The 21,582-nt window shown below is 50.0% G+C and overlaps 1 protein-coding gene across 1 annotated transcript; it reads left to right on the top strand.

Moving 5' to 3' along the window:
* The first annotated feature begins 5,307 nt into the window (after window positions 1-5,307).
* Window positions 5,308-8,975, top strand: Fzd2 (frizzled class receptor 2). The gene has a single exon (XM_052756143.1). It carries the CDS (start codon window positions 5,687-5,689, stop codon window positions 7,397-7,399), a length of 1,713 nt encoding a protein of 570 aa, XP_052612103.1. The 5' UTR covers window positions 5,308-5,686; the 3' UTR covers window positions 7,400-8,975.
* Window positions 8,976-21,582: the final 12,607 nt, after the last annotated feature.

The following is a 21,582-nucleotide window of genomic DNA, read 5'->3' as shown; positions in this document are numbered from 1 at the left end:
CCAGGTGTGGGTGCACACCTGTGATGCCAGGGTTTGGGAGGTGGAAGCAGGAGGATCAGGAGTTCAATGTCATACTCCACTACATAGCAAGTGAGTTTGAGGCCACAGCGAGCTTCATGAGATCCTGTCTCAAAACAAAAGAAAAAACCCAGGGTGACACTGCTTTGAAATTCATGCTACTCAGGAGGCTGAGGAGGCGAGATCACAGGAGTGAGTGCTGTGGAATAATCCTTCTGTATACTGTGTGAATATATGTCACTATGATTGGTTTAATAAACAAGATGATTAGCCAATACCTGAACAGGATAAAGTTAGGCGGGAAAGCCAAACTGAGAATGCTGGGATGAGGAAGGGTCATAGACTCACCAGCCAGCCAGAGAATAAGGCAGACACACAAAATAGGATAGAGGTAAAAGCCAAGAGTCTTGGGGCAGCACATAGATTAATTAAAATTGTTTAAGTTGTAAGAGCTAGTTAGTAACAAGCCTGAGCTATTGGCCGAGCATTTATAATTTATATTACATCTCTGAGTCAGTTATTTGGGAAGTGGCTGCCAGTTATTTGGGAGCAGGTGGTCAGGACAGGAAAACTCTGCCTACAAGTGAGTTCCAAGACACCCTAGTTAATGAGATCTTGTCTCAAAATAAAAAGTCTAAAGAACTGGAGAAATGCCTCAGCCGTTAAGAATCTTTGCTGCTCTTGTAAGAGGACCAGAGTTCAGTTCCAGCACCCATATGATAGGTCTCAGTCAGTACCAGGGATCTAGTGCCCTCTTCTGGCACCTGAGGGCTCCTGGCATGCATGAATTACACTTTACATACACACAGGAAAAACACTCCTACACATAAGTATAAAGAAATAAATCTTTAACAAAATAGCTTTGGCATGGTGGCAATCATGAGGCAGAGCAGACATGATCAACATAAGGAGTTCTAGGCTAGCCAGTGCTACATAGTAAGAACCTGTCTCAAAACAAACAAAAAACAATTAAAATAATAACTGTACACACACACACACACACACACACACACACACACACACAGAGAGAGAGAGAGAGAGAGAGAGAGAGAGAGAGAGAGAGAGAGAGAGAGAGAGAAATAAAAAATGGCTAGGAATGTAGCTTAGTGGTAGAGCACTTGCCTAGAATGTGCAAGACCCTGGATTTAGAATGTGCAAGACCCTGGATTCAGTCCCTGGCACCACAATATATATATATATATATATCCCAGCAGGCCTGATTTTATTTTCTTGTTTTTTGAAATAGGTTCTCACTCTTTGCTCTTGCTGGCCTCAAACTCATAGAGATCCATTGCGCCTGCCTCTCAAATGCTGGGATTAAAGACACGCGCCACCACGCCTTGCTCTCTTTTTAGATTTTTCAATTCTAAGTGTATGGGTGTTTTGCCTGCGTGTATGTCTGTGTGCCCTGTGCATGCCTGGTGTTTACTAAGGTCAGAAGAGGGTATCAGAGCCCCTGGAACTGGGCTTTCAGATGACTGTGAGCCAGAATGTGGGTGCTGGGAATTGAGATGGGTCCTTGGCAGGATTAAGTACTCTTAACTATTGAGCCATCTCTCCAGAACCTTAATTTTTTTGGTAATTTTATTTATTATTTTGTTTTTTCAAACAGGGTTTCACTGTGTAGCCTTGGCTATCTTGGAACTCACTCTGTAGACCAGGCTGGCCTCGAACTCAGAGATCCACCTGCCTCTGTCTTCTGAGTGCTGGGACTGTGCCACCACCTTTTTATTTCATTTTTTCTTTTCTTTCTTTCTTTCTTTTTTTTTTTTAAAGATTTATTTATTTATTATGTATACAGTGTTCTGTTTGTATGCATGCCTGCACACCAGAAGAGGGCACCAGATCTCATTATAGATGGTTGTGAGCCACCATGTGATTGCTGGGAATTGAACTCGGGACCTCTGGAAAAGCAGCAGTCAGTGCTCTTAACCTCTGAGCCATCTCTCCAGCTCATTTTTTTTTTCCAATTTTTCGAGACAGGGTTTCTCTGTGTAGTTTTTGGAGCTGTCTTGGATCTTCCTCTGTAGACCAGACTGGCCTCGAACTCACAGAGATCCACCTGCCTCTGCCTCCCAAGTGCTTGGATTAAGGGCCACCACTGCCTGGCTCCCATTTTTAAAATTTAAAAATTATATCTATTTATTTTGTATGTAGAGGCATGCGTGTGGAAGTCTGAGCACAACTTGTGGCCTCCAGTTCTCTTCTTCCTCCATGTGGGTCCCTAGGACTGATGTCCAATCATCAGGCTTGGCAGCAAGCGCCAAATTTACCCACTGAGTTGCTTTACCAGTCCTTCAAAACATTTGACATCCAGGAGTTACTTGGTATATGGCTCACACTGTAAAAGGAGTCTGTGACCAGCCTGGGTAACAAGGACATGGCATTTTGTTTTCAGCTCCTGCAGCGGTTATGTTGGTCTTGAAATCAGAAATCCTTAGTGTGTGCAAGGCCTGATGTGTATGTGTGTGTGTGTGTGTGTGTGTGTGTGTGTGTGTGTGTGTGTGTGGCACAAGACACAGGACAGGACTCAGGTACAGGGCTCCAAGTTTGTATTCTTCTGGTCCTGGGCTTGAGCCTCAGAAGAGAGGGAAGAGGGAAGGAGGGAGGGAGAGAGACAGGTGGGTGATGGGTGGGGTGGGTGGGAGTGCGATGGGGAGGGAGAGAGGAAAGCAGGCAGGCAGGGAGGGACAGAGGGAGAGAGAAGAGGAATAGTGTGTTGAAGGAGTGGAAAGCTGACTGACTGCATGAAAAAGGTTCTTTATTTCCACTTCCCAGCTTCACCCCTCAGTCTTGGAGTGGTCCAAGGAATAATTGTCACCCAGGCTACCCCTGACCTGGAAATAGATTTGTCCTGGAAGGAAATCCAAGATGCAACACTTACACTGGATTTGCTCTCAATTTATATTAGACGGTGAACTTCCTGAATGGGGTACAGGAGCCTGTCTTACTTTTAAAACGTGATTTATAGATTTATTTATTTATTTATTTTGCATATCCAGGTATTTTGCTAGCCCGTATGTGTCACATTCATGTAGTACCCAACGAGGCCAGAAGAGGGCATCTGATGCCCTGGAACTGGAGTTCTAGACCTGTGTGAGCCATTAAGTGGGTTCTGGGACTCAAACCCAGGTCCTCTAAAGGAACAGCCAGTGTTCTTAACCGCTGAGCCGTCTCTCCAGCCCCAGAACACTTTCTTCTTTAAAAGAGGGGAAAGAAAAGTTATTCAAGACTCCATAAGGATACTGAGGGTGGTGGTACATATCTTTAATCTCAGCACATTTAGAAGACAGATCTCTGTGAATTCAAGGCCATCCTAGTCTACATAGAGAGTTTTATGTCATCCAGGATTATACTGTGAGGTCCTGTCTTTAAAAAAAAAGATCATCCAATAAGGAGCATTTTCAGTTTGTAAAGAATTTGAATATTTTTGTTTCTTTTTTTGATTTTTCCAGACAGGGTTTCTCTGTGTAACAGCCTTGGCTGTCCTGGAACTCACTCTGTAGCCCAGGCTGGCCTCGAACTCACAGAGATCCGCCTGCCTCTGCCTCCCGAGTGCTGGGATTAAAGCTGTCTGCCATCACTGCCTGACTTTTGTTTATTTCTTTTCTTCCATATTCTCATTCTGCACTTGAGGCTGGCCTGGAACTCCTAGTAATTCTCCTGCCTCAGACTTCTGGGATCACAGTGGTGAGCTGCTGAAAATTTACAGTCATTCATCTAGTCGGGGGTGGGGTGGGGTGGGGAAGGGACCAGTTCTTAACCCTGTGAAGCCCAGGTTCATCATACAGTCTTCTCTCCTTTAAGTTGCTGTTTTGCCGTTTCCAAACCCAATCCTAGATCGGCGCAGGAAGCAGCTCCTCCAGCTAGGAAGATGTGGCCCACGCTGAGAAACAAAAGCGGCTTTCTAAACTCAGTCTTCTTTCTTTTTAAGTTCTCCTCTTTCTCTCCAGAGAGACAACAGAAATAATTGATCCATCATCCCTTACCAGACCCAGATTCCCATGCAAATTCCCTCCACTCTCCAGACCTCAAATTTACAAGCCTAGTGTGTTGGGGGGGGGGGGCTTTCTACGGACCACCCCACCCCTCAGCCAGGTGAGAGATGGAGAGGAGAAATCCTCTATCACAACCCCAGCCTCCACCCTCGCCACACACACCATCTCTCGGGTGTGGAATCACTTAAAGTTTGGGTAAAACGCCCTTTTCTCCCGGGAGATCAAATGTGGAAGCCTTTAGGAGGCGGGGCAGGGATGGGGAGGGAGAAGGCAAATTCCCCAAAACATTCGTCAGACCTAAGAGAGCGGTTTATTCCCTCAAAACTGCCCATCACCCCCGCCATTAACTTTCTATTAAGACCTCCTCCTTATGGCAACTAAACTTTACTTTGCATAATTAAGATTTTCCTCGGAAGGGGGGTGGATTGAAACCTCAGCTCCGGGCCTTTCTCCTTCACCTCACCCCCCCACCCCTGCCCTAGCCCTGCAGCCTGGCCTCTGAGTTCCTGAATTTTCTCACTTTGAGGTGCCACCGAACACAAAGAACCATAATGGGCTCCTTTGTGCTCGCTATGGGGCAATTACACCCCGGAGTCCCGGCCCCTTTAAGAGCCCCTTAAAGAGACAGGCTCTCATTTTTCAGAGGGTTACTTAAGGGTGTGTGAAGGGGGAGGGGCGAGGCAAACTTCTCGGGGTCCTTGTTTAGGGTGGAGTTACACTTTTACCACGACTGTATGAGAAGGAGTTCAAAGAAGTCTTTGCAAAAAAGTTTTAAAAGTTTGCTTACGAGCTTTTAAAACACACACATTTTTATATTTTTATATATTTTTTAACCTGGGATTTTTTTTTTTCCATTTGATTTTATAAACGGCATTGGAAAAGGGAGGCGGGACTGAGGAGCGGGGAGGACAGGAGCAAAGAGCTTGTGTACCCGAGAGCGCCTGGGCTCCAGGACCACAGATCAGGCTTGAGTCGCCTGGTTCGGACGCCACCCTGGGAAAACGTGTCTCTGGACCTCGCCTGGGCGACTCCGAAGAAATCGCGGATTGAGCAAACAGCCCCTAATATAATAATAGCTTGTCTCTTTAAAAAAAGCCAAGGGAGGGGGGTAGAGTTTTCTTGGCATCTGGTTTCTGATCTCATTATGTTGTGGTCGACCAATCCAGCCCTCGGGGCTGGTCCTCGAGTTTAAATCTGATTGGCCGAGAGCACATTTTGGGACGGTGCAAAGCTCGACGGGGCGGTTTCAAGGATCCCTTTGGGGGGGGCGGGCTGAGGAGAGGGCGGGGCCGCCAGCGGGGGCCCCCTTGAAACCGACTAATTGGGATCGGAGAGGCCGAGGTGAGGGCTGAAGGAGGCACAAAGGAGTCGCTGGGTAGAGGAGGGTGGGGAGAGGGGAAGCCCAGAGGCTAGAGGAGGAGGAAGAGGAGCGAGGGCAGCTGTGCGCGGTGTCCTCGACCACTCACTCCGACCGCGGCGAGCCAGCAGGCGGGTGCGCCGCCCCCTCCCCCGCCCGGCCTCCCCAACTCTGCGGCCGCGAGCAAAGTTTGCAAAGAGGCGCGGGAGGCGGCCGGGCAGCTAGGCGGCAGCCGCCGGGAAGGCGCGCGGTCTCGGGGTTGGGGGCGGGGGCTGGGGGGAGCCCAGGAGCCGAGTGGGGGGCGGCGGCCAGCATGCGGGCCCGCAGCGCCCTGCCCCGCAGCGCCCTGCCCCGCTTGCTGCTGCCACTGCTGCTGCTGCCAGCCGCCGGGCCGGCCCAGTTTCACGGGGAGAAGGGCATCTCCATCCCGGACCACGGCTTCTGCCAGCCCATCTCCATCCCGCTGTGCACGGACATCGCCTACAACCAGACCATCATGCCCAACCTTCTTGGCCACACGAACCAGGAGGACGCGGGTCTGGAGGTGCACCAGTTCTACCCGCTGGTGAAGGTGCAGTGCTCGCCCGAGCTGCGCTTCTTCCTGTGCTCCATGTACGCTCCGGTGTGCACAGTGCTGGAGCAGGCCATCCCGCCGTGCCGCTCCATCTGCGAGCGAGCGCGCCAAGGCTGCGAGGCGCTCATGAACAAGTTCGGCTTCCAGTGGCCCGAGCGCCTCCGCTGCGAGCACTTCCCGCGTCATGGCGCGGAGCAGATCTGCGTGGGCCAAAACCACTCCGAGGACGGAGCTCCTGCGCTACTCACCACCGCGCCGCCTTCCGGGCTGCAGCCCGGCGCGGGTGGCACCCCGGGCGGCCCTGGCGGCGGTGGCGTGCCCCCACGCTACGCCACTCTGGAGCACCCTTTCCACTGCCCCCGCGTCCTCAAGGTGCCGTCCTACCTCAGCTATAAGTTTCTAGGTGAGCGTGATTGTGCAGCGCCCTGCGAGCCCGCACGGCCCGACGGCTCCATGTTCTTCTCGCAGGAGGAGACGCGTTTTGCCCGTCTCTGGATCCTCACCTGGTCGGTGCTGTGCTGCGCTTCCACGTTCTTCACGGTCACCACCTACTTAGTGGACATGCAGCGCTTCCGCTACCCAGAGCGACCCATCATCTTTCTGTCCGGCTGCTACACCATGGTGTCGGTGGCCTACATCGCGGGCTTCGTGCTCCAGGAGCGCGTGGTGTGCAATGAGCGCTTCTCTGAGGACGGTTACCGCACGGTGGTGCAGGGCACCAAGAAAGAGGGCTGCACTATACTCTTCATGATGCTGTACTTCTTCAGCATGGCCAGCTCCATCTGGTGGGTGATTCTCTCCCTCACCTGGTTCCTGGCAGCCGGTATGAAGTGGGGCCACGAGGCCATCGAGGCCAATTCGCAGTACTTCCACCTGGCCGCCTGGGCCGTGCCGGCCGTCAAAACCATCACCATCCTGGCCATGGGCCAGATCGACGGCGACCTGCTGAGTGGCGTGTGCTTCGTGGGCCTCAACAGCCTGGACCCGCTGCGGGGCTTCGTGCTGGCGCCGCTCTTCGTGTACCTGTTCATCGGCACCTCCTTCCTGCTGGCCGGCTTCGTGTCGCTCTTCCGCATCCGCACCATCATGAAGCACGACGGCACCAAGACGGAGAAGCTGGAGAGGCTCATGGTGCGCATCGGCGTCTTCTCGGTGCTCTACACGGTCCCGGCCACCATCGTCATCGCCTGCTACTTCTACGAGCAGGCCTTCCGCGAGCACTGGGAGCGCTCGTGGGTAAGCCAGCACTGCAAGAGCCTGGCCATCCCGTGCCCGGCCCACTACACGCCGCGCATGTCGCCCGACTTCACAGTCTACATGATCAAATACCTCATGACGCTCATCGTGGGCATCACGTCGGGCTTCTGGATCTGGTCCGGCAAGACGCTGCACTCGTGGAGGAAGTTTTACACGCGTCTCACCAACAGCCGGCACGGCGAGACCACCGTGTGAAGCGGCCTCGCCTGGTGGGCACCCCCTCCCTCCCCCCGGGCCGGACCGCGTGGTGCCCTCCTTCACTCGGGAGGGGGTGCGCCCTATGGACTCCTATTTTATTTTTTTAAATAAAGAACAGTAAAAACCATCTTATTTTAGGTCGCTTTTTAAAAAGAACTCTGTCCAACACCCCTACCAGGTTTGTAATTAAAACTGTAAATAGTCTTTGTAAATTTAATTATATATTTTATATTTAAAAGGAAAATCGGGGGAAAAAAAAAAAAGACCAGCGAGGGCGCCAGGGCTGAAGAATGGGGTGGGGGTGGGGGAGGAGGTCTCGCCTTTTCTAAGTGCCCTTTTAAAAGCCGCCCTGTGCTCTGGTTCGAATTTTTTGGTGATTTGGCAGGGCTGGGCCTGCTGGGAGAGGCACCTAGCATGCGCGCTGTTTTTGTTGGCTTCAAGGAGTTGGGAGTTAGTTCCACTCAAGTTCTATAAAAGCCAAATTTGCAAGCCTCCTCGCCGACGCGGGGCCTGTGGAAGCTGTTGGATATTTTTTAACGAGACTTGGATTCGTTTTGTTATATTTTATTTCCCGTTCTTCTCCCCCACCCCCACCCCCTTTCACCCTCCTCATTTGTTCTGTCTCCCTCACTCGAAATCTGGAAACCTCCCAATCCAGATGCAGACGCGGAAAAACATACCGCTTTTCGGGAGAGGGCGGAGATGTGGGGAGGAATGGCCTCCATCCCCCCGCAGCCCACTCCCCCGCGGGCACGGAGATCCTTCTGTGGTTTCAGCTCCGGCCCACGCGCAGAGAGTGGGTCACAAAACGCTTTGTGAAGTGTGTTTTGACACCCCCCCGCCCAGTACACACACCATTTTAAGAACTACCCTCTTTCTCTGAATTTTAGAGATTCCACTAGCCTCTGAAACCTGTATTTGCAAACCCTGGGACCTTTTGCTCTTCGATCCCTTTCTCTCCCGGGAGTCTGCTCCCCGCAGTGGTATCCAGGTTAGCAGTTTGTAGGGTTGGGTTGTGTGTTATGTGTGGGGTTTTGTTTGTTTGTTTTTGTTTTCCAAAAGCAGTAAAAACGGTTGGGTTGGAGGGAGGGGAATGGTTGGGCTGGTGGGAATTTTAGTTTTCTTTTGACAAAAGACTGGCCTTTTAAAAAAATAAAAAGTTGTCCAGGAAAACAAGAACAGAAACTACTGGGTTAAGTTCGCTTTAGAAGGCCTCTCTGGGCAGGCTCTTTGTGGCTGTGGGGATGGGGTTGTGTGTTTGCTGACATTCTATATCATAAGAGTGATAGAATGTGTCTAACATGTTTCTTCCCCCTGCACACAAATAAAAGTAAAGATTTTTCTTAAGTTAGCTGCCTGAGAGATGATATATAAAGTATCTTTGCCAGTATGAGAATTCCAGTCTCCAACACACATCAGTCCCCTCCGATGTTTGGAGTATTTTAGATTTTGGAGGCTGAAGAATTGCAGTCCAGCATGCCAGAGCTCTGCTGTCACAGTCCCTCCTGTTTCTTGATAATAGTGCAAATTAAACCTAATAATCATCCTAATAAAGTGCATTTAATTATCTTCAGAGATCTAACCCTTTAATTGTATTTAACAGGGTTGTAACTCCCCCCTCCCCTTAACCAAACCACACATACCCCCTCCTCCCCTCTCCCCTTCACCTATTTGGTTGGGGGTTGGGGAGAGCGGGCTCCTTGCCCAAGGCCTTGATTGTTTGACTAAATAGTTACGGGGAAACTGATTTCTTATCTTTTGTTGGCAGACTTGGGGGGGACAGGGGAGAAAGTAGGTTGGAACCCCGACTTCCATGTGTTTGTGCGTGTTCGTTTATGTTGGGGGAAGGGAAGTGGGAATGTTTGGTGGTAATTGAAGTCATATGTGGGGCTTTGTTTGCAATTGTATTGAAGCCTGGGCATTTCAGCAGAGACCCCCCTTCCCAAAATATATGTATGGTCTTTCTCCAAATTATTTGTGCTAAATTCACCAAGTCTTCAATATAAATTTGCCTGTGATGGGGGTGGGGAAGCAATGTCACTACCCCAGGGCTCCATTTCTTTCCAGTCTGAAAGGACCCGGTAAAGGCAATAGGAAAGAGTTAAATTCCACACAATTATGAGTGTCTCTCCTGGCTGTAAAGGTGAGACTCCAGGAATCCAGTGGGGTTTACCAGTGCCTGGGATGAAGTACAACAGGAAGAAGATGCTGGTTTCTGCTGAAAAAACTGGGGAGAGCCTTCCCCACCCTCGAGATTGCCAGGGTCTTGGCTCTGTGCGCTTCTGTGACATCCGCTTCTGTGCCCTCACAGGAATGGCTTAAAGAGAGGTGAGCTGGTGACACTAGCCTTTTCTCCCAGCCCCCTCCCCCCACCTCAAGGTCTCCTGCCAACATAGGGGTACGGGGCCCGTGACAATAGACAAAGTGGCTTCGTGACTGGGCGGGGGAGGAAAGATAAATGAGCTTCTTGGAGTGCCACAGATCCTAAAGATGCGGGCCCCCTCCTTTAGGAGGTGGCCAAGGAGTGAAGTGCCTGAGAGAACACAGTGGGGGAGCCCTCCCTCCATCCTACTCCCACTTCAAGGAAACCTCTGAAAGCAGGGGGAGCTTGAGGCCGAAGTGTGAGGGTACTGCAGGTTAGAAAAGGCCTTAGAGGAACCCCAACGGATCAACTGCCTGAGCTTGAGGCTGCACCTGGAATCGGTGTCTCCACTGTTTGGAGAACCCAGTTAAAACATGGCCTAGGAGGTCGGCTTCTAGGTCCTATGTGGAGGGACCACTTTCTGTCTGGTAACGGGTTGTTCCTGCCCTCTGGAGGAAGGCCTTGCATTTAGTGGAGGGTGGAATTGAAAAGGAAACAGTAGGTCACAGGCATAGGTGATGTCTCCCTGTTCTCTCAGTCCTAGAGTGACATGGCAGCTCTGCTGGGGCCAGATCTCTCCTTAGACAGCTCTGCTGTGGCTAGATCTCTCCTCGAGACACCCTCCTTACTGTTTAGACTGTTTAACCCCGCCCCCCCCAAGTCCCGGCCTTATGTCAAAAAGATCCCATTGTTACAAATTCTTACTCCTTTAAGAGGTCGTTAAAAAGCGAGACTCCAAGAAGCCACTTAAGTTTTCCTAGACAAATTCCTCTGTCTCCCAAAGATTGAGTATTGGGTTCTTTTTAGAGGACCTGCAACTGCCAGCTCCTGGACTATTAAAGGGGGGAGTCTCCAAGAGGCGTTGGGACTCTTGCTTTTGGTTGGATTCTGGCTATACTGGCTGGGTGCTATGGAGCATGCATGTGAGCTCATGGAGCCATCCTCCTGCCCTTCAGTTGAATTGTCCCTTCTGTGGATTTTGCTGCTCACTGGATCGGATCACCTCAAACCCCTAAAGTTAGATCTCTGGTGGAAGATTACACTGACTCGGAATATGAACACTCTTTAGGTCTTTGGGGGCCTGGGGGACTGAGGAGAGGCCAGCCCACATGAACACACAATTCTACATTTTAAGTTTAGGAGGATTCCAGACCGTTTGGCCCGCTCCCCTGCCCCAGCTAATTACACTCATCTCTGCGGTGGGACGGGAATCAGTGTGGTGGCCATGGTAGCTCCTGCCTGTAATCCCAGCCCTCGGGAGGCTGAGAGTAAGGATGGTTTGGGCCGCAAAGTGAATTCTAGGCCAGCCTGGGCTATGATGAAACTCTCTCAAAACAAGAGTAAACACACACACACATACACACACACACACACACACACACATACACACACACACACACACACACACATACACACACACACACACACACACACACACACACACACACACACACACACGGGGTGGGGGGCAGGGGCACAACTAACTAGACCTATAAAAGCAGAAACTCCCAAACTAGATGGTTCTTAGGATGATGAGATTCTTCTCTTGGGTAACAAATTATCAGACCCAGCAGAGTGTGGGGAGTTGATGATATGGAGTGTTTGGAGGGACAAAGGACAGGTCTCTGCATCTATGTGTGGAGAGATGCCTGGGTGAGGCAGGCCAATTGTACACACTTCTGCGGGTTTTCTCACCTCTGCCTGGTGTCCCCATGGGCAGAAAGGCCATGTTCCTGTCAAGCAAGGCTGCCATGAGGGTAAGCTAGGTGATACAGACAGAGCAGCCCAGAGCACATGTCAGATAAACCCTAGCACTTTCCCAACTACTTAGGATACATTCCTGAAAGTAGAATTACTGGCTCAAAGGACATACATTTCTTGAGAGCCTTATAACCTATTGGTATTAGTACTTTTCACAGATTAGAATGATTTCCCATGATCCTAGGTTCGAGCTCTGATTCTGAATGCTAGCCTAGTGTCTAGGGGCTCCTCAGGGTGGTGGTGGGCAACGTTTGTCTCCCTCTCTGATTAGGACACAAATGTCTTACTTGCCTGAGTGAGCAGGGCACACACCAGGGCGGGACTGCCTCTCCAACGGCTTTGAAGCCAGCTAATTAGGACTAGGGCTGTCACAGCTGGCTTCCTCTGTGCCTCCCCCCACTCTCCTCCTGAACCTCCTGCCCCAGCTTCCCAGCCTAAGAGCCTTCCCCAGCTGCCTTGCCTGCCCCCGCAGACTAGTCCTCCAAGCCCTCAGCAAAGGTACCAGACTTTGCAAACTGAAGGGCTAAGGCAAAAAGTAAGTAAGATGAAGAAAGTGGGGGTCGGACAAGGGAACGCACTCATACTTTGCAGTTTAGAGTCTTGACTGCCTGTTGCCGGGCTGCCTCCTCGTTCCCAATGAGACCTAGTGAGGAGCCAACCTGGGCTGGGGGCTGAGCTCGGAGCCCTTTGTTTGAAAGCCAAAGCTTTCTGAAGGTTCCAGCTTCCCGATCTGGCCCTTATAATTAGCCCCAATCAGAGTGTTTATGTCGGGGCCTCGTGCGGAACTCAGAGCCCCGTGATTTCATTTAAAACCTGGGGAGAGGGGGAGGGGACTTGTGTGGGAGCAAGCGAAAAAGAGGGAGGAGGTGGAAGGTGGTGACAAGAAGCCCCGGAAGAAGGTGGGATGAGAGGGTTCTGGGGGGAACAAACACCCCCTCTTTGGCCATAGCAGGAGACAAGACACCTTCCCAGGATAGCTGACCCCCAGCATCCTGACTCAGGGCAGGCTCTGTGGGTGGGTGGGCCCATGCCAGTCGGAAATAGCTTGGATATAATTAACACAAGTAATCACCTCTCAGCCCAGTGGGAGGGAAGGGTGCAGGCCAGAGCCTGGCTCCCCCAGGAAGCTCTGGCTGCCATTATTCTTCCTCTCCCTAAGGGCCTGGGGTTAGCCAGGCTCTGCAGCTGCTGGAGACAGAGTATGGTCAGGGAAGGGATGTGGGAAAGAAGGCGGCTTATTCTTATCTCTGGCCTCCTGGGTGATAGCAGAGTGTGGGCTAAGGTAGAAAAGCTGGGGCTTGAGGGGACAGCAGGAATTGTGGGTGCAAAGACTAGAGAGAGAGTTCCCAGCTACTGCTCCCAGGTGGCATGGGGTATGCCCCTTCCCCCTCCCTCACCCCACCCCCTCCATCTAAGCATCCCAAGGACCTCTCCAGTAGAGGTGGCTTGTAAGGAATTCTACCTACAGGACTCAGTGTTTTGTGCCAAGGGGGCTGGGAGAGCCATAAGCAGTGTGGAGGCAGAGCTCACAATTCCTTTGCTTAGATCCTTCCAGGCCAGGATGGGCTGTGAGTGCTGCTCAGCAGAAGAGTACATGGCTACCATAAGTGGGGAAAGTCATGAGTTCAATCCCCAGCACTGAAAAAAAGAAAAAAAAAATCCTACCAGATCCCCAAGGAGTTATCTGAAGTCCTTTATTCCCATCGCCTATGATGCATAAGCTGGATCTTATGGTCTCAGGTCAACCTGCCTCTTGGCTCTGCAACTTACAATCCCTGTAACTTCAGCGCCCTACCCTTCCCTTCCCTTAGCCCACAAGGTCCTTGGAACTGCCCCAGGCTGGCAGCCATATCCCATGCAGTCTTCTCGACTCATCGTGGTTGTTGTGTTTGGTGTGTCTTTATCTCTGTGTGCCAGAGCCATGCAAGGGACCCAAGACCACAGGCTCTGGAACCTGTCTATTAAGGGGTATGTGTGTGTGTGTGTGTGTGTGTGTGTGTGTGTGTGTGTGCTGTGTGTGTGCTGTGTGTGTGCTGTGTATGTGAGTGTGAGTATGTGTGTGTGTGCTGTGTGTGTGTGTGTGTGTGTGTGTGTGTGTGGTGTGATGGAGAGGACTGTTATTCCATGAGAGGTTTTTGTCTACATAACAGAATCAACTTTACTCATACAATTTCTCTCTTGAGCCTTTTTTGATTTGTTAGGGTCTCAAGTAGACCAGGCTGGCCCAGAATCCTCAATCTTCTTGTCTTCTTCCCACACATCCCCTACAATGCTGGGATTACAGGTGTGTGTGCTCAGGGTTGAGCCCAGGGCTTTGTACATGATAGGCAAGCACTCTACCAACTGAGCTCTATCCCCGGCCCTCCTCTGACACTCTTATTACCCTCTTTGTGCCCTACTCCCCAGCAGTCCTGAGCACCTCTTCCTTCCTGGCCCAGGGTAGTGTATAATCTTCTATCCCCTGATGTGGGCTTCCCTGTGGACATGTCTAGTCAAATTTTATTCTGCTATTCCACATGATGTTGGCTTAATTCATAACCCAGTGAAGATACCAAGTGTGGCGGAAGGAAGCCACTGTTCTGTTCTCCTACAGAATCATCAACCAAGCCAGTGGACGCCTTTGATCCCAGCACTCGGGAGGTAGAGGCAGGTGGATCTCTGTGAGTTCGAGGCCAGCCTGGTCTACAAAGTGAGTTCTAGGACAGCCAGGGCTACACAGAGAAACCCTGTCTCAAAAAAAAAAAAAATCATCCAAGCAATGAACCGGAGTAATCTTTCATAAACCTCGAATGTACTAAGAGTATGGTACAGGGTGATGGCTCAGTGTAAAGAGTGCTGGTTGCACAAGCTTGAGAACCTGAGTTCGAATCCCCAGGATCAGGGTAAAGGCTGAGGTTGGCTGCCTGGGCCTATAACCAAGGCACTGGGAGTGGGAGACAGGAGGATCCAACAGTTCAGTTGAAAAGTAGCAAGCATCAGGTTCAGTGAGAGGCTCTGTCTCAAGAAATAAGGTGGAGCCAGGCGGTGGCACACCTTTAATACCAGCACTCAGGAGGCAGAGCCAGGCAGATCTCAAGGAGCTCCAGGCTAGCCTGGTCTACAGAGTGAGTTCCCAGGACAGCCAGAACGGTTACACAGAGAAACCCTGTCTCAAACAAACAACAACAATAACAAAAACAAAACAAAATAAACAAACAAAAAAAAAGAAATAAGGTGATGTGATGGAGGACATCCATGTCTAGCCTCTTGAGTTATGCATACACCCACTCACATTATAACACACACACACACACACACACACACACACACACACACACACACCCCTCTGAAAATATGTTGGCAAAGCTTAACCAGGACAGAGAATTCTGGAAACCTACACAATCTTCACTGCTAATGAGAATGTTTAAAAAAAAAAAAAGTTTTCCTATCAGCCAGAGTAATTATTCAAATATGCAATCAACAAGTCAGAATTTCCAATTAACTCATTAATTGATGAAGGAACCAATAAGCTATTACAACCTTTCAAAGGAGAACCCAAAGCAGAGACGTGTCTGGGCTGTCTTGAATGCTGAAAGGAGTAGTGAATGATGCCAGACTGGGTAATATCCATGGGCTATAATCAATTACATCTCCACCAGAGTATCTGCATTTCTGTGGAGAAGAATCACTTCCGTTATTATCAGTTGTCTGAGCTGTAAAATCGTTCAAGGTCAATAAAACGTGCAAGGACACGCAATACCTTTTTGCCCATTGCTAAGCCTTCCATAGTTTCCTTCAGTTAGAAGTTCTGAGCACAGACATCTAAACCTAACAAGTGCCACTCACTCCTATCAAAGAGTGTTAGTTTTGCCGGGCGGCGATGGCACATGCCCTTAATCCAAGCACTCGGGAGGCAGAGTCAGGCGGATCTCTGTGAGTTCGAGGCCAGCCTGGTCTGCAGAGCAAGATCCAGGACAGGCACCAAAACAACACAGAGAAAGCCTGTCTCAGAAAAAAAAAAAAAAAAAAAAAAGTGTTAGTTTGGGTTGGGAGCTCAGAGCCACTCAGACAGAGCTGATAAACCATCCACCATCCCCAGGCTGGCAAAGCCGTCCACCCTTATTATTTCTCATCCTGGGTTTCTGGTTTCTGTCTCCCCTGCCTTTCTTTCTTTCCTTTTTTAATTTTTATTTTGTGTTTATGGGTGTCTTGCCTGCATGTGTGTTAGTGCACCGTGTACATGCCTGGTGTCCTCGGAGGCCGGAAGAGGACTTCAGATCCCCTGGAACAGGACTTTCAAATAGTGGTGAGCTGCCGTGTGGGTTCTGGGTCCACCCTGGACCTCTGGGAGAGCAGTCAGTGTGCTTAACCTCTGAGCCAATGCTCCAGCCCCTCCCTTACCCTTCTTTCACCCACATCACCATCCATTTCCCTGTGACCTGTGAAGCCAACACGGCTTTTTCTTCATAGTAGTCGCCACATAGTATATACATACCCAACACTATACATCTATAGCATTAATAATATTAATAATGATATTGAGCTGGGCATAGTGGCACAAACCTTTAATCCCAGCACTTGGGAGGCAGAGGCAGGCTGATCTCTGTGAATCTGAGGCCAGCCTGGTCTACAGAGTGAGTTCTAGGACAGCCAGAGCTACACAGGGAAACCCTGTCTGGAAAAACAAACAACAACAAAAAAAAAAAAAAAAAAAGGAAAAGAAAAAGAAAAAAGAAAGGTCTTATGTCAACCATAATGAATTGTGTAGCTGCTCCTGGAGTACTGCCTTGAGAGAGATCCCTAGGCATCACTTGGTTTAGCAGAACACCGTGCTGGGATCCATTAGTGATGTCTAACTTGGCCACAGAATCACAGATTCTAATAGTTTTCTTGCCTGTTGGGTATTTGTCAGGCTAGCTTACACCATACACTGTCCTCCATCACCTCCTGACCAATTTTAAACATTGTTTATGGCCCTTCCTCTCTTTGACAGGGTCTTACTATGTATCCCCAGCTGCCCCGGAACTCCCCAGGTAAACCAGGTTGGCCTCGAACTCACAGAGATCTGCCTGCCTCTGCTTCCCGAGTGCTGGGATTAAAGGCCTACGCCGCCACCACCCGGCTCAGCCTTTTCTTTAAGGCCTGAGAAACCCAATGCCTGGATCATCATCAGCTTTTAGGTTTTTATTACTCCAACTATCCTCTCCTCCGCTGTCCTGTGGATACATCTCCTGTAGGAAAAGCAGACTCTTGGGTCTGACCTCAGCCCACAGAATCAGAATCAGAAGCTGCATCTTCACAAGGTTCCAGGGACTTGTTGACACATTCAAGTGTGAAGAACGCTGGTCCAGGGGCACCTCATTCTCAGCCGACCCCGCCCCACCTCAGTTCAGCAGCTGGTCATCTTCCGGGAAGGTGCTGGCTGAGGCCCAGGTCTAAGTTTTCCCGCAGACTCTTGACTCTTACCCCAGCAGAAACAGGTGTGTTCACGGACTATTTCAGCCCAGGCATGAGGATTTGAAACCATTTTGGCCCCACATTGAAGGAGCCTCGCGGAATTCTTTGGCCCGTTCTCTTAGGGTGTGAGGATCTGTTTGTGGACCTTTTGACCACGCCTCTACATACAGCACGTTGGGCCCCTTTCCTATTTGGGAGACTCTACAGACTTGGCTTGGGGGTTCCCTAGAGTCCTGCTCAAACTTCCCACGTAACCTTGAAGGCCTTTGCCCCTTCCCATGGGGACCTAGGAGGTGGGGTGGAGCTGGATAGTGCAGAGATAGAAAGGAGAAACACTTGCTGAATTTGAGTTCAACCAGAGTTTGCCAAGCACTGCTCTGTGCCCCGGAGGGTGGGGGAGTGGGGGGTGGGGGAGCCGGGGGAAGAAGACTGGAGATGTGGTAATGGATGGCGTTGGATGTGCCTTTGTGTTTTAAGAGAGGGTTTCTCTGTGTAGCCCTGACGGACTTGTCACTCACTTTGTGGACCAGGCTGTCCTTAAACTTTCAGTGATCCCCCTACAGGCTCGAACTACTAGTGCGACTCACTACACCTGGCTGTGCCTCCTTCATTTTTGGCAGCGTTGGGGATTGAACTCAGGGCCTTGTGCACACTTGGCGAATATTCTACCATTGAGCTACGTCCCCAGGCTCTGCTCTTTCCCTGAGCTTTGGGAAAGCAGACATATAAACAGATCATACATAAACACATGCGATACCAAAGGCAGACCTGGGGGTTGTTCAGAAAAAGAGAACTGAGAGAACATTCCATGCAGAGGGAACAGCCCACCGAGGCCTTGAAGAAAGGAAGGCTGTGTCACAGGTCCATGAGGAGGATGTGCTCAACACAGGACCGATGCGGAGAAGATTGCGGTAGGGCTAGGTAGAATGAGCTGATCCCCAGCGAAATCCAAATCTCATACTGCTTTCCTGGGCCCTGCTACAGAGGTCTGAGCCATCTCTGCCTGCTCTGAACCCCAGATCTTATTTCTGTACTGACTTGAGTCCAAACCAGCCTCAAAAAAAAAAAAAAAAAAAAAAAAGGGCTGGAGAGATGGCTACAGTTAAGAGCATGATTTTCTCTTCTAGTTCCCAACACACGTCAGGCAGTTCACGACTACCCCCAACTCCAGCTCTAGGACATCTATAGCCTCTGGCTTCTGAGGGGCCTCACACATGTGGTCTTCACATACACATGTTGAATTAAAATAATAAAAATAGTAAAATTTTAGCCAGGCAGTGGTGTCACACGCCTTTAATCCCAGCACTCAGGAGGCAGAGGCAGGTGGATCTCTGTGAGTTCCAGGCCACCCTGGTCTACACAATGAGTTCCAGGACAGCACAGTCTACACAGAGAAACCCGGTCTCAAAAAACCAAACGTATAAAAACGGCCAGGAGAAATTTGCATACATCCCCACATGTCAAAGGCATACATGAGCAAGTTTGGGATCCCTCCCTCCCAGTCAATGGGTGGCTGGAGTCTGTCCTCACCAACGCTGTACTAATACTAGGAGAAACAGGAAGGGTCAACACATTAGCTTCCTGAGAAAGAACTCTAGAAGAGTGCTTTGGGCTTCCTTACCTGAGATGTGGCTAGAGCTGGGGGCAGGCTTAGTTACACATAGGAAGCAGATCTCACCACACGACTGTGTGTTCCTAGTGAGCATAGTTGTAGATGTGTGGGTGTGTATGTGCTTACCCTAGGGAAGGAGGACATTGCTTATCCATCCCTAAGGCTCAGGAGGATCTTATTCCCTTCTCAAAGAAAGAGGGATATGGTTTCACGGGCATCCTTTTGTTTTGTTTTTCTTAACATGATTTCTCTGGGTTACACTCCTGGCTGTCCTGGATCTCTCTCTGTAGACCAGGCTGGCCTCGAACTCACAGAGATCCGCCTGCCTCTGCCTCCTGAGTACTGGGATCAAAAGCATGTGCCACCACCACCCGGCTCATTGTTATTCTTCTAGAAGTCATATGAAAAACTTCTTTTATAGGTTAAAAAAAAGAGTTAGTGTTACTGGGCAGGATGGTACATGCCTGTAATCCCAGACCTTGGGTGGTAGAAACAGGAGGACCAGGAGTTCAAGGTCATCCTCAGCTACATACTGAGTTAAGGCCAGCCTGGGACACATGAGACCTTGTGTCAAAAAGCCAAGAGAGGGCTGACAAGATGGCTCAGTGGGGAAGACACTTGTCATCAAGCCTGAGAATCTGAGTTTGATCCCCAAGACTCACATAGGTGAAGGAGAAAGCCACCACCTGAAGGCTGTCCCCTGACCCTCACAGATATGCCATGACATCCATATGCTACTCCCTACCTCTGCCACATGCAAAATAAAGATGTAACAGAAATATAGAAGATCTGTGTCTCCTTGCATTGCTCGTGGACTCCATTGACTAACTGGACATGGTGGACATGATGCTGTGTGACATGTGGGTCGGGGTTGTGAAGCCCTAGGAAACCACAGCCCCATTTCCTTCTAACCCTTTCAGTTTATAGGGAAGACAGAATGGACCATCCGATGTTATCACCTCCTTCCTTTTGGACTCTTGACTCTTCATGTCCCAGAGTCACCATACCAGAAGTCTCGGCTTCAATCACTGTCATTCCCTGTAGATGTGAAAAACTGGGTAGCTCCCCGCTCAGGATTTATGTACACACAGGAAACCACCCGCTTCCCCAGGGATGTCATAGGTGCTGTGGGAATGTGTAGATGAGTCAAATCCCAACTTTATGGACCATGGAAGACTTCCTGGAAGAAATAACATCTAAACAGAGACCTGGAGGACGATGAGTGCTATGAGCAGTCGCCTGTGCAAAAGCTCCAAGGTAGGAGAGAGAAATCGGTGCTTTCGAGGAACTGCGAGGAGTTCAAAGGGGTTCCATTTGGCTGAGCACCGAGGTCAAAGCTGGGGAAATGCCTGCAGGGCCATGGGGCAGATTTTTAAGGACCTTGTAAGTTCCAAGAAGGTGTCTGTATTAGTCAGCTCTGGGTTATTATAAATCAATTTATGAAGAGTAAAGGTGAGCTGGGCATAGTGATGCATGCAGTTATCCTAGCAACTCAGAGGATGAGGCGGAAGGATCACAAGCGGAGGGCCTGACGGGCCGCAGAGGAGAGTTCAAGGCCAGCCCTGGTAACTTAGTAAAATCCCTTTCTCAAAACAAAAAGCAAAGGACTGGAGATGTAACATAGGATGGCAGAGCACTTACCTAGTTGGCATGTACAAGGACCTAGGTTCAATCCCCAGTGCTATGAGAGAGAGAGAGAGAGAGAGATCGTGATCTATCAGCACTATTGTTCTTGTGTGTGTGTCGTTTTTAGGATTTATTTTATTTTATGCATATGAGTGTTTTGTTTATGTGTACATATATGTACCACCTGGGTGACTAGTGTCCATGGAGATGAGAAGACTAGTTATGGATGACTGTAAACCACCACTGAACCTGAGTTCTCTGTAAGAGTAATAAGTGCTTTTAACTGCGGAGCTGTCTCGCCAGCCGGTTTTGTTTATTATTTTGAGATGGTCTCACTGTGTATTCCTGGCTGGCCTGGAATTTGCTATGTAGACCAAGCTGTTCATGAATTCACAGAGCTCTGCCTGCCTCTGCCTCCCGAGTGCTGGGATTAAGGTTGTATGGCACTCTACCTGGCAACCCTGTAGTTTGGGGCCTGTGGTGAAATGGTACATCACAGCAAAGTGCACTTGGTGGAAGAAAACCTTGTGGGTGCTGGGAATGGAACCCAGGTCTTCTGGAAGAGTACTCAGTGCTCTTAACTGCTGAACCATCTTTCCATCCCATAAATAAATATTTTTTTTTTTTTTTTTTTGGTTTTTCGAGACAGGGTTTCTCTGTGTAGCTTTGCGCCTCTCCTGGAACTCACTTGGTAGCCCAGGCTGTCCTCGAACTCACAGAGATCCGCCTGCCTCTGCCTCCCGAGTGCTGGGATTAAAGGCGTGCGTCACCACCGCCCGGCTTAAATAAATATTTTTAAAGGGAGAAGGCACATAATGAAATACAAATCCCCATTTCTTTCCTGCCTCCAGCCAGCAAGCTTTCCTACAGGTGCAGGATTTAGGATGATCACTCTGGCCCAGGAGAAAAGAAGCCCCAGAATGGAGGACTTTTAGCAACCCATTCCATATTCTAGTTAGATATTAGTTGCTTATTTTATTTTGCTGTTTTTGAGAAAAAGTCTCTCTTTATAGCCCTGGCTGTCCTGGAACTCACTCTATAGACCAGGCTGGCCTTGAACTCACAGAGATCTGCCTGCCTCTGCCTCCTGAGTGCTGGGATTAAAGTACTTCTGCTGTCTTGGGAACCAGTGATGACAGAGAAGTCTAACTGCTCTGAAGGAAGAGCTACATAGGAAAGGGGGGGGGGCGCTGAGGACGTGGCTCAGTGGCAGAGTGCGTACCGACATGCAGGAGACCCCAAGTTCCATTCCCCAGCCTGAAAAACCAACTGCAGCAATAGATCCCGGGAGAGAGACACCCTGGAGGATGCGACTGCCTAGGGAAAGAGAAGTCCATGTGGCCTCGTTTCTTCCAGCCCCCCTAATAACCTCTCCCCACACAT

The sequence above is a fragment of the Peromyscus californicus genome, unplaced genomic scaffold (genome assembly GCF_007827085.1).
Source record: "Peromyscus californicus insignis strain IS unplaced genomic scaffold, ASM782708v3 Scaffold_3__1_contigs__length_106647218, whole genome shotgun sequence".
NCBI lineage: Eukaryota > Metazoa > Chordata > Mammalia > Rodentia > Cricetidae > Peromyscus > Peromyscus californicus.
This window is presented reverse-complemented; position numbering and strand designations above follow the sequence as displayed.